Source organism: Wasmannia auropunctata, unplaced genomic scaffold (genome assembly GCF_000956235.1).
Source record: "Wasmannia auropunctata unplaced genomic scaffold, wasmannia.A_1.0 LD336099.1, whole genome shotgun sequence".
Classification (NCBI taxonomy): Eukaryota; Metazoa; Arthropoda; class Insecta; order Hymenoptera; family Formicidae; genus Wasmannia; species Wasmannia auropunctata.
Window position 1 is genome coordinate 1,447,174 of NW_012026791.1, and position 12,242 is coordinate 1,459,415.

The 12,242-nt window shown below is 38.8% G+C and overlaps 1 protein-coding gene across 2 annotated transcripts; it reads left to right on the forward strand.

Annotated features, from left to right (window-relative positions):
- Positions 1-1,119: 1,119 nt before the first annotated feature.
- LOC105462440 (apolipoprotein D-like) lies at positions 1,120-4,656 on the forward strand. 2 transcript variants are annotated; one of them, XM_011709035.1, is made up of 5 exons: positions 1,120-1,252; positions 2,799-2,918; positions 3,032-3,162; positions 3,319-3,498; positions 3,812-4,656. In XM_011709035.1, exons 2-5 carry the CDS (start codon positions 2,808-2,810, stop codon positions 3,954-3,956), a joined length of 567 nt encoding a protein of 188 aa, XP_011707337.1. In that variant the 5' UTR covers positions 1,120-1,252; positions 2,799-2,807; the 3' UTR covers positions 3,957-4,656. The 2 variants fall into 2 exon arrangements, with proteins under 2 accessions (XP_011707337.1, XP_011707336.1); XM_011709034.1 differs by lacking the exon at positions 1,120-1,252 and adding an exon at positions 1,776-2,015.
- Positions 4,657-12,242: the final 7,586 nt, after the last annotated feature.

Below are 12,242 nucleotides of genomic sequence, written 5' to 3' on the forward strand. Positions count from 1 at the left end.
GAAAATGCAAGACTTGAACTCTTGGAAAGTCTTTTTAGCTTTCGCATCACGATGTGATGCTAGTAAAAGCTAAATGTGTCATAACGTTTTCATCGTGAGCACAAATATAAGCAGGTCACATAACGGATATATATTTTTCGTATCATTAATAATTTTATCTTTAATAATAATGATATATCGATCTGAAACTATCACTTAAGATCGACGAAACATCGATATAACGTTAAACAAAAATGATTAAGTTAATGCTCTAAACCCGAGTGCCAATAAAGCAGAAATAAAGGGTTTAAACAGGATATTTTTCTTGCATTTGAAAATGTAAAAGAACATTCGAAAGAGAATTTTAATATCTTGCGTATAAATATAATGTAAAAAATATATATTGATTTCAAAATTTATTTTTTTCAACGGATTATCTTTCTTTTCAAATGTGCTGTATGTATAGAATAATTGAGATTAATTCGATACTCCATAGTGCATTGATATATGCTTAATCCGCGAATCTCCATAAATATTGCTATATGAAGCCGTCGAAAATCTGTATCGTAAACATACACGGAGAGAATTTTTTTTTAAATTTACCCTGCAAATCATGTTAATTATGGGACAATATAGTATTTAGGCAAATTTTACTGTGCACTACAATAGGATTTCGCAGTAAAATTTATTGTAGTACACAGTAAAATTTGCCTAAATACTATATTGTCCCACAATTAACATGATTTTCAGGGTAAATTTTAAAAGAAAATTCTCTCCGTGTACGAAGCGGAATATTCATGCTGTTAAAATGAGTTTATTTTTAATAAGTTATTCATTATATGATGTACTAAACACGTATTTATTTTGTAGATAATATTTTGCGTTGGTTACCGATAAGTCATTACTGCGAAATCCAAAGGCGAACGCAAACGAGCGACTCACAAAAGTGGTCCATCGCATCCGATCATGAAATGATCCGTGCCTTCGAAACTGTCGATCAATCTATTGGTCAATGATAAATTCGAGCCGGGTTTCTTGAACCCCGGGCGTACCGTTACTGACCCACTAACTGTCAGTACTCTGCCAAACATGCCCAGTCAACCTTCGCGGGTACGTCTCCGACGAGCACCGAGGCGAACCGCGGAGCAAGAAGTCCAGTCACCTACGAACGATCCGCCGCGCGAGAAGTGTCGGCGCTAATCCCCCGTCAATCTCGCAAAAATTGACATTCCACGCGTATTCTCTGAATATCCGACAGGGTCAAGGCTGTCAGGTGAGTGCCGTATTTAGATCGCATTGCCGATGTATTGCATCGAGGTTGCTGCTTCTCTCTTGCCCTTTCTACTCTGAATTTCTTAACAATAAATTGCTCCCTGAACTACTTGCGCAAATAACCTCTTGTCGGATGAATTAAAGAGACCGGAGAATTAGAAATCAGGTCGACCGCGAGCTTAAACAACCCGCGTCTATATACGTATAATTTTTCATAACAGCGCTTGACTCGTGTCCAATGTTGTCATATCGTAAGAAAATATCTATGCTAATATGAATTTCAAGTTGCTCGTGCGTTAAAAAAAAAAGTAATGATGATACTCGAAATGATTAATGCACCATTCTTAGCACTTGTAAGTAAATTAACACAATAACACAAAGCGAAATCAACACAGATTATGCAACATGAATGACAAAAACTGGATCGACAAGTAAAACGCATTTATATACGTTATGAGGTACGTCATGCAGAACAGCGTTGCATTGTGATATCATCAATTTAGAAACTAACGTACGCGATAAGACGATATAAAAGAGCGCGCGCCTGTTTCTCCTCATATTCTTGCGCGTTTCAAAGTTAGTAACTGTGTACTTTGAAAACACGAAAGAAAAGAGCACAAAGAAATATTTTCAAAGTGCCCAAGTCGATACGAATTGGTTCGTAAAAAATTCTTTAAGCGGTGCGTCATTAAGATAATACGAAGCGTGTTATCATAACGGTGATTATCTGTTGGAAGAATTTTAATAAGATCGCTCGTTTTCCGGTATGTATAGGCAGCTTTAATGTATTTCAACATAAAGTAAGAAATTTTGTTTGAAATAAGATGAATATTATCTGACCTCTTATTCTAAATTAATGTTTCTGCGTATGCGTGTATGTATGCACGCGATATAATAGGTAAAAGATTCTATTTGATTTCTTTAAATATCATTCCCTGAAACGTCACTTGCGTTGAACTTATTTCGTTTAAAAATTATTCTGTCATGCAGAACAGCGTTGCATTGTGATATCATCAATTTAGAAACTAACGTACGCGAGAATGCGATATAAAAGACGCACCCGTTTCTCCTCATTTTCTTGCGCGTTTCAAGGTTAGTAACTGTGTACTTTGAAAACACGAAAGAAAAGAGCACAAAGAAATATCTTCAAAGTGCCCAAGTCGATACGAATTGGTTCGTAAAAATTCTTTAAGCGGTGCGTCATTATGATAATACGAAGCGTGTTATCATAATGGTGATTATCTGTTGGAAGAATTTTAATAAGATCGCTGGTTTTCCGGTGTGTATAGGCAGCTCTAATGTATTTCAACATAAAGTAAGACATTTTGTTTGAAATGAGATTAATATTATCTCTATCTAATCTCTTATTCTAAATTAATGTTTCTGCGTATGCGTGTATGTACACACGCGATATAATAAGTAAAAGATTCTATTTGATTTCTTTAAATATCATTCCCTGAAACGTCAGATTTTGCGTTGAATTTATTTCGTTTAAAAACGCGACAAAATTATTGTACACCAAAATATTTTATATGTTCTCTTTTCAGAAAATAAATATGTTACGGATATTTTTAATCGTTATTATCGCGAATGCGGCGATGGCGCAGGTGCCATTTTTGGGTAACTGTCCAAACTTGGAAGCAATGCAAAATTTCGAACTCGATAGAGTGAGTATCGGAACAATCGTTATTTTGACTTACAACTATATTTAATGTAGAGCAATATTTTAAAAGATACTTCCTTTTTAAATCACGGATACATCACAGATTTTCTTTTCTAGTATTTGGGCAAATGGTACGAAGTCGAGAGGTACTTCGCGTGGTTTGAATTTGGTGGAAAATGTGTGACAGCTAATTACAGTCTGAGTGAAAATGCATCGGTGCAGATCGTCAACAAACAAATTTCTTCACTGTGAGTACAACACGCAACGGTAATTTGTAATATCGTTAAGTAATTTCAAGGCATTAAACGAGCGAGAGAGACAACGACACGGCAATGACATGACGTCACCGTCAATCGACAATTATCCACTTATTGTTAGAGTAAAGCTCTATTCCCTTGCTGTAGAACTGGAGTTGCAACGAGTATCGAGGGCGTCGGAAGGTTAATTGGCAGATCCGACGATCCTAAATTGTCCGTCACTTTTCCATCCTTGCCACTGCCGTTCGATGCACCTTATTGGGTTCTAGACACGGACTACAAATCATATGCCGTAGTATGGAGCTGTACAAATCTCGGAGTCCTCAAGTAAGTTTTTGCGGTGCGAAAAGAATGTAGCAAAAATATATAATATATAATAAGCATTTTTTTATGCGACGTATATTCAAGTTTTTGCCCGAAAAACAAGGTTAATTTCGATAAATATTTCCTGTATGCTTTTATCGTTTTATATCAACTTTACATTTTAATGCTGCTAAATAAGTAGAAAAGAACCTTGATTTTTTAGTGTAACTATACATTAATGTTTTTAAGACTACCCTCGGAAAAGTATCTCAGAGATATTAGATTAGATCACAGAACAATTTTGCTGGATTGTTAAAATTACAATGCGTTCTTGCAGTGTACGAAACGTTTGGATTTTGACGCGAGAGCCAAAACCGCCAGTCCCAGTGGTAGAAAAGGCTTATCAAGTTATCGACAAGAACAACATCAGCAGAGCATACTTTATTCGTACAGATCAGAAAAATTGCCCGGCTACGCATTAAGGATGACCGATGGATCTCTACAGAAATCTACTCGGGGAAAAATGTATTTTTGTTTTGCGATGCTTTATGCACGATTCCTTGAATTGCGAATAAGAATATTTATTGCCAGCAAATGCTGGCTTTGCTGACGATTGCGCAAGTATTATGATTGTGTAACGAGTATTGTGAAATGCACTTGAATTAATAGGATTGTTGTGAATATTTATTTATCTTGCACTCGAAGCACAAAATACTGCGTAGTTACAATGTTAAAAAGTTGTATTTTTCGCTCGTTCTGTCTCTTTCTTATATGACTGTGATTTTTAATGCAATTTACCTGAAAAATTGAACATACTGTTTCGTGATAATGAAATTTAACTTAAATTAAACTTTAATCCAATTTAATTTAAAAACAATTAAAAATTTATAATTTAAAGGATTCCGAATCTTTATTATATTAGTACGCGTCATTATGAATACGTAATGAGCATAATCATGTATAATTGCATTGATAACACTTTGATCGCGAGATACGAGTTAATTTGTATATGATAATTGACATAGAAAACAAAAAATAAAAGAATATTTATAAAATAAAAATATAGTATATACTTCAGTATAAATTAAAAATGTTATAAAATACTATTCTTATAAAAATTTGTGTCCAAGATTGCTTTGTTGGGCAAGAATTAAAAAATAAATGTTTATTTTATGTTAAAAATAATGTTTTGCTTGAATAATATATGATCTTGCGATCAAAGTGTTAATTAAGATGCATGTGTTATCTACATTTGTATCTCAACGTTTACAGCTATATCTATATATTTTATATGCCTTTTTTATACGTTCTTCATGTTAATCTAATTAATTTGTTACATATATTTACTTATTTATAATATTATAATTGAGACTGACACACAACAATAATTTATGTTAATTTTGAAAATTATGAACATAATCTGTGAATAAGTCATTACTACTTCTCAGATCACATCTCGTTAATTATCTGACCATCGTGCTATATATTTTATAATTTTATATTTCATTATTGTATCTATTTTTTTACACATTTAAAGAATGTACATAAAAATGGGAAATTTTTAGGGAGATATGAGAATTCGTTTTCTTTTCTTATTTCCGTAGTTGTACGATTTTACTCATTATTGCAACGAGATAAGTGACTCTGCATATGATATTCTAAAAAATCTAAAACATATAAATGATGTTCAATCATCGACGATTGATCATGCAGCATTCTTCAATTATCGCTGGGCCTGTCGGGCCCATTGGCTACACGCAGAACCTTATCCATGGCTGCAAAGGCCAGTAAAGATTCCAACGAGTGCCAGGCTTCGTTGTAAGATCGCGCGATGCACGTCGGAGGAGTCAAAAGCTCCTTTCTACCTGCACAATCGACGTATCGGCCGGTAAAAAAAAAAAATCATCTCGCGAACCAGTTATGAAAATCCAATTATGCAAAAACGACGCGAGAAATATTTAGCCGGCCATTAAGTTATCCGCGTAACGATAATTTACGCACGGGCGAGCATCCGCTTTGTAATACTGCATGCATAATACATGCTGTGATGGCGACACGTACAGCGTTTATTTATCGCCGGGAAGGGACGCTAATAAATGGTCACGTAAAAAGTTTCATTAATGGGGCGGTAAAAGTTCCGGGGGGGGGGAGAGGAGTATAATAATCGACCGCGCGACCGTGTCGTCGTTGAGTCGCACGAGTTCGCGCCGTTCGCGGCTGTCCACCGAATTGCGAATGTGATCGAGATCAGGCGACACCCGCTGGGATCCGCGACCCGCGGGTGACCCCGGCGGTGTCTCCCACGTTAAAAATGCGGGAAATGACCGTGGCCGAAATAAATCGAGCGCGCGGGCGACCGACGAAAACACCGCGCGCGCAACAATACCCTTAAATTAAACAAATAACAGCGACGGGGTGTGGTCGCGTGCGAGACGGGTCTTCGGGCATTGTCACGTGCCATCCGCGCAAACAGAACACTATTCAATTGCGGGCCTGCAGGATATGTCATCAGGGATGCATTGTGCATCGAGAGAAAGAGGAGTCGCGCGATCCCACGAATCACACCGCAAAAAAATATATGGATTTGTCTCCCACTTCCAACGAGTGCGCAGATTCGTATATAAATTCTGACATAAATACGTGACGTTAATATTATGTACGAAGTAACAAATAAGTTTAAAAAATGAGGAAACATTTGATTTAGCTGAAATGCTATAGACAAATTTAAAAAGTCCATTGAATTTTTCAAAATTTTATAAGATATGTAAGAAGAAAAGTTATACATAATCAGAGAATATTGCGTATGATAAATTATGTGCTTGCGCGAGTTTGAAATTAAAATTTAGAATCATTCACCTCTATATTTCGTGAAAGAACAGAAAGTCTTATTGCGTACATGAGATGAAGAGGAATTGAAATAATTCGAAGAAATTCTTTGCACTTTAAGTGAGTATCCGAACGCACTTAAATTTCCGAATCTCCTCTTTAATACTCCGCTGTACGAGCTTCGCTTCTTGTTCCTTTAGCTCGTTTTTCTCTCCTTTTATTCGCATGGGCCGAAAATTGGCGTATTCTCCCGAGCCGAAGACTCGTTTCCGTATAATCGTCGCCATCGCTTGTAATAAATTAAAACGCGGTAGAATCTAAATCAAGATCTAGAGAGCAGAGAATCTGCTAGGAGCCAGAGGGACCCCCTTCCGAATTTATCTCGTCGTTCCTCTCCTCTCGAGAACCTTCTTTTACGCACGAAATGAAGCAAGGAGGATGAGAGAGAGGGGGGGGGGGAGGGGGAACGATGAGACGAAGGGCGGAAAGGGGGATGCATGATCGGGCTCACGGCGGCCAAATCTCGACGTGGGCCCTACGGTTCACGAGGGGCACGGGCAGCGGTCTCTAATAACAGGGTACACCGAGGCTAAACAAACATACACGCCCCTGGCATCTCTCGCTGAAAGAGTGCACGGGAAACAAATGGGAAAAAAATGCTCTTTCGACACACCGTGCAACAATTTGAGGCTGAAGTATATTTGCTTATTTCGCATAATTTAAAGGAAAACAGATATTCTATCGCGCACCTGCCAGTTGCTTCTGACTTCTCGTCTCCGGTTTGAAAAGGAGACGGTCGGATGCCTTCCCAATTCTCGAGCCGAGAATCCAAGAACAAGTATTTTGTAGTATACAGTTGTATTTACAGTTAAAACATAGTAACTTTTTCGGATTATTTAAGGGAATTACATAATGTATTTTATAGTGTATTTTTAAGAAATTCAATCAAATGTTAATTTTAAATTTAGAAGGAGAAAAAATAAGGTATTATATAAATATTCGATTGTTCTACAAGAATTATTTATAGATGCAAGAAATATTATTCTTAATTGGGATTGAAATCAATATCTACATTTGATCACATTTAATAACTTGAGAAAAGATCAGATATCTAAAGTAGAAGATCAATTTAAAATCTCAAATAATAACATCCAATTTCGTTAACAACGAATTAATAACGTATTAATAACGTATGTTGTAATTTTTCATTTCACAATCTTTTTAAGACTACGAATTTGCAATTTAAATAACAGGAATTAAATAGAAGAGAGGATGCACTCTCTCTCTCTCTCTATCACTTTCTTTCTCTCACTCTCTCTATCTCTTCACAGTAATTGGAGCGGAAGATAATTGGATTTCATTGCGCAATAAAGAACTAAACGACTTGTAAAACTCTGCGTTGCATGTAGTTTTATACAATTGAAAAAACATCTCGATGACTATACAACAACAAGCATTACAATGTATCTCATCATTATGTCATTATACTGATATAATGGATGGCAACAGAAAAAAAAGTACTAAATTTTGAATGTTAGAATATTAGAATACTAAATTTTGTTTAGAAAGGAAGAGTACGCTCATCAAAAATATCTCGACTTCTGCCACGATCGAGATCGAAAAAAGGGGAACCTCGAGAGCGTTCCACTTGGTTTCTTTGTGAAGAGCGGGAGAAACGGGTTGTTTGCGTTTCACCTCAGGGTGGTCCACGTCGAAGGATCCACATCATACATACATAGTTGAATTTAATAACGAACGTTCGGAAGGCATCCGAACCGTCTGTAATTTCACCTAAATAATGCATCCCATATAATTAGTCCTGATTGGTAGTTCATATTTCTTATTAGCACTACGCTGAGTTACGCATCGTTTAAAAAATGTTACGGCGTAAAAGCTTAATCTCCGCGACCGTGTGCCTAAAAGATATTACCTATACAGTATTTTCGTTAGAGACGTGTGTCGTTTACCAATTACAATAAACACCGCGTCGAACGATCCCGTTTCGCATCGCGGAAGATCTTTTTGTGCGTCGCATTGCGTCGCATCGGATCGCGCCGCGCGGATTACTCATCGCATTCTTAATTTAGATGGAAATGCGAAACAAGGAGGCTGAACGTGGTTGGCCGTTTCATTTGTCTTTAGAGCATGTGAAGGGACGCGGCTAAGGGACGCGCGAAACGCGAGAGAACGAAGGTTAAGTAAAAAGCCGCGAAGAAGAAGAAATGCGCGAGGGGGAAGGAAGAAGCGCGGGAAGAAGGAGAAGGAGGAGAAGAAGAAGAAGAAGAAGAAGGCGAGGACGAAGGTAGATGAGACAAGAGGCATTCTGGTTTGTGGGCACAGCCGCTGCCTGCAGCCCACAATTATGATAATAGCCCCTGAGTCCTGAGTCTTGTTAGGCCAACGTGCGCAGCCCCAGCTCTTTTTATCTATATCTTCTTATTTTCAGACTCGTGCTCCTCTTCCCTCCCCCTCCCCCCTCGCTCGCTTCCGCGCCCTTCTCCCTTCGTACCGCGCGGCTTCTCCTACTTTCAACCCTTTACGTCCTCGCGGAGGTCAGATGGGTTCAAGCTGATCGATTCGCCGGCGAAAAACTAAATCCGATATATATCCCATCCTTTCTCGAAGCGCACACGCTCTTCCGCGCACCGGCGATACCAATCGCGAGGCACCGTTCCGAAAGGATTCGAATAACCGTGCTTTATGTCTCTCCCACGCGAGTTCTGACGGCGATGTATCGAATGTCTCGTTGAAATCTCGCGTCATATCGTTCAGGTATATCGGATATATATATATATATATATATATGAAATGAGAAACCTCGTACGCGGTTCTTCTTCGTCGCATTTCATAAATTTTTGTACTTTGATATGCTCGCGGCATTGTGAAAAATAGTCGGAACCGAATAGAGAACGGCGCGGCGAATTGCCAGCGCGACTGCCAACGTACATATATACGCCGCTGTCTGCAAACGTTGTAAAAGGCGGTATAGCAAACGGCGCGCGCGCTTTAATCCATTTTCGGTGCTACCGTCTGCAGGTCTTTTGAGCGCCGCGGAAAGCGTTAATTGGAGGCCGTGCCGCGATCGGCGCAAAGAAAGTATGGTAAAACGGAAACGGCGTGATAATGCACAGAGCTCTCTCTCTCTCTCTCTCTCTCTCCCTTTCACACTCTTTTTCTCGCTAGATGGATGGGGACCTTCTTCTGATATACCCTGTGTATGCGCGCGGGCACCCCGTCGCGTTGACTGCGTCGACGTAAAAGCCGCGGTCCAAAAGTGCGCTACCTCATTTCTACTAAAAGCTGTTCCTTGTGAAGCGCGTAATTGCGTTTGCTTAATGATGTACTATTACGACGGCTGCCTAAAGAATGAGACTCTCAGAGGAGGACGTTCTTGCATCTGAAGATATATATTAAAATGGACTACCGTGGGGATTGATTCGATTACTTTTAACGCATAAAACGCGATATCACATTGATGAATAAATTCTCTCTCCTTTTGACATAAATTTTTCAATTATTCTATCTAATTTTCTATATTATAAAATAATATAGCACAGATATGCTGCACACGAACGTATTTTGCTAAATACTCTGCTAAATAAGAGCAAATATAAAATTATTTACGATACAGATTGCGTACATGTACGAATTAATCGTAAATGAAAAAATGTACAAAAAAAGATGTAGTAAGTGAGTCTCAGGCCTCGCGATATTTTCCAGAAGCTGCTACTAGGATAAATTCGGATAAACCGAAAGTTTGGCCGACGGCCGCTAGATATACGACTGTTTGTACAGATTAGAACCGACAAAGGGGTCCGTTCTCTCTTCCTGACATTGCCTTGATTTAAACGAAGCGCCCTGTATTTGCAGTAGATTAAACCGCGCTTCGTGCCGCGCACTGCGGTGTCTTGTTTATGATATCAGCTGTACCGCTTTGAAAACCATTGTACATTGTGCTCACGTGCCGACTAGCATAGGCAGTTAGATATCTAAACTTTACTTATTATTAGACATCGGGATTATTACAATTTACGTGTTTTTTTTTTTCTAAACAGCGTACATATATAGAACGTAACTCTATATATTTTTTATTTTTCATTCTATTAATGAGAAACTTGCAAAAATAGCGGAAATTCCTTGCCTATGAAATAGAGTTTCTCCAGAAGTAGGTATAGTTATTATCGCTCTAATTAAACATAGAAAAATAGCGATTTATTATTATTACTAGCATAACTACTCTGTAATCTGTTTAATATAAAAATGAAATATTATAAAATTTCATTACCGCACAGCTCTAATTTAGCTTTATTCTTATTACGTTCACGTGAATCCTTGTACCAATATATTTTTTTAATTTTTAGCAACGTGTAATTCGTACCGATGCGACGTTATGATACCGAGACGACGAGCAAACAAGCATCCTTCGCATCGGCGATATAAAATATTAAACGCGGTAACTCATGTAACTGTATAATCGTCGATATTAAGTTAATAGCCCCGCACGATGACGATGCGCGGACCAAAAAGGAGAAAGGATGCACGTAAGAATCTATCGTACGAATTTACCCATCGTCGTGGCGCGTATCCGCCGACCACCATCGGTCAGATAGGAGCCCGTTAACAGGCAGAATCCTGTGTGCCGCCTGGGCTCATGCTATACGGTAAGAGAGTAATCATCCGGACTTTTTTCCCTCATTTCTCCTGCCGCAGTTATCTCTCGGTTTTTATGCCGCACGAGCTTTTCAATCAACCGCGAATTTGCAAAACGAGTCCTGGTACCCCCCGCGCCTCCCCCGCCCCTCATTCTCCCCCTCCCCACCCCTCGCTCGTGCATCGTCCGGTAATAACGGCGTTTGGTAATCAAGCACGTCCTGGTAGACAGGAAGAAGGAGAGGTGGACCCGTAAGACGATCGTGATTCGACGCAGCTACGTGGGCGTTCTTCCTATCCGTCGTCGATCTCGAATTATGCAAATGAACGATGGATTCCAACTGCCCCCGATTCCTCCGGGATGAAATTCGAGAGCGCCTCGTCTTCCACATTTTGCGCGTTCGCAGGGCGCGCGGGCACGCATACGTCTTTCAGTATAAAAATAAGTCGCTCCCGCCAATAAAATGATCGAAGAGGGAGGGGAGAAGGAGAACAGTGTGATCAAATGCGTAGTTTATCGTCAATAATTTGACATGTGTGTCGAGCGTTCACTCTGCCAGCAGTCCAGCACACCTCTCCACAGTCAGAACGTATATGATTTATATCTAATCCTGATTTCTGCATAGCAATTTTGTGCAGATATAATATATGGAAATACAACTTCGATCAAAAGAAAATTGATCAACAAGGCTGGATACGCGGCGAATTAATCTATTTCTTCTGCGAGCTATAGTTGAACGATTACTCTTATTTTATAAAAATAGTAAAATTACGTCGGTTGATATTTCTAGTTAATATATACACATGTTATTCGATAAGAGAAGGGAAATTTAAATTTGCGATTACGACAGCTAATGGTATCGATGCAATATGCAAAACGTATGAAACATTGGTACAATTTGGTTTATCCTCGGGAAGATTGAATCAGTATAAAGCATCATGTTGAAAGAATAAAAAGGACAATAAAAGAGATTTTCACTTTGTTTTCTTTGGCGATTGGCACCGGTTAATTGGATAGCAAGGTATTATACGCCTCTCGCAAGCGAAAAGAAGAAAACGAAGTGGCCTACCTGGCAGAATAAGGTGCGACTTTCAACTTCAGGTAACACGTGACGGAGCCTGTTACCGAAGTACCGTGAATAAAGGTCCTGAAATTTATTGCTTGCGAGAGTGCTGTTATGCTTTCGATTTTCCACGGCTAACAACGCAATATATAACAAGCTAAGTGATCATAAAAGACGTGGATATCAATCGATAAAAGGACATCGATTGCTCATGTTTCCTCCGATTGG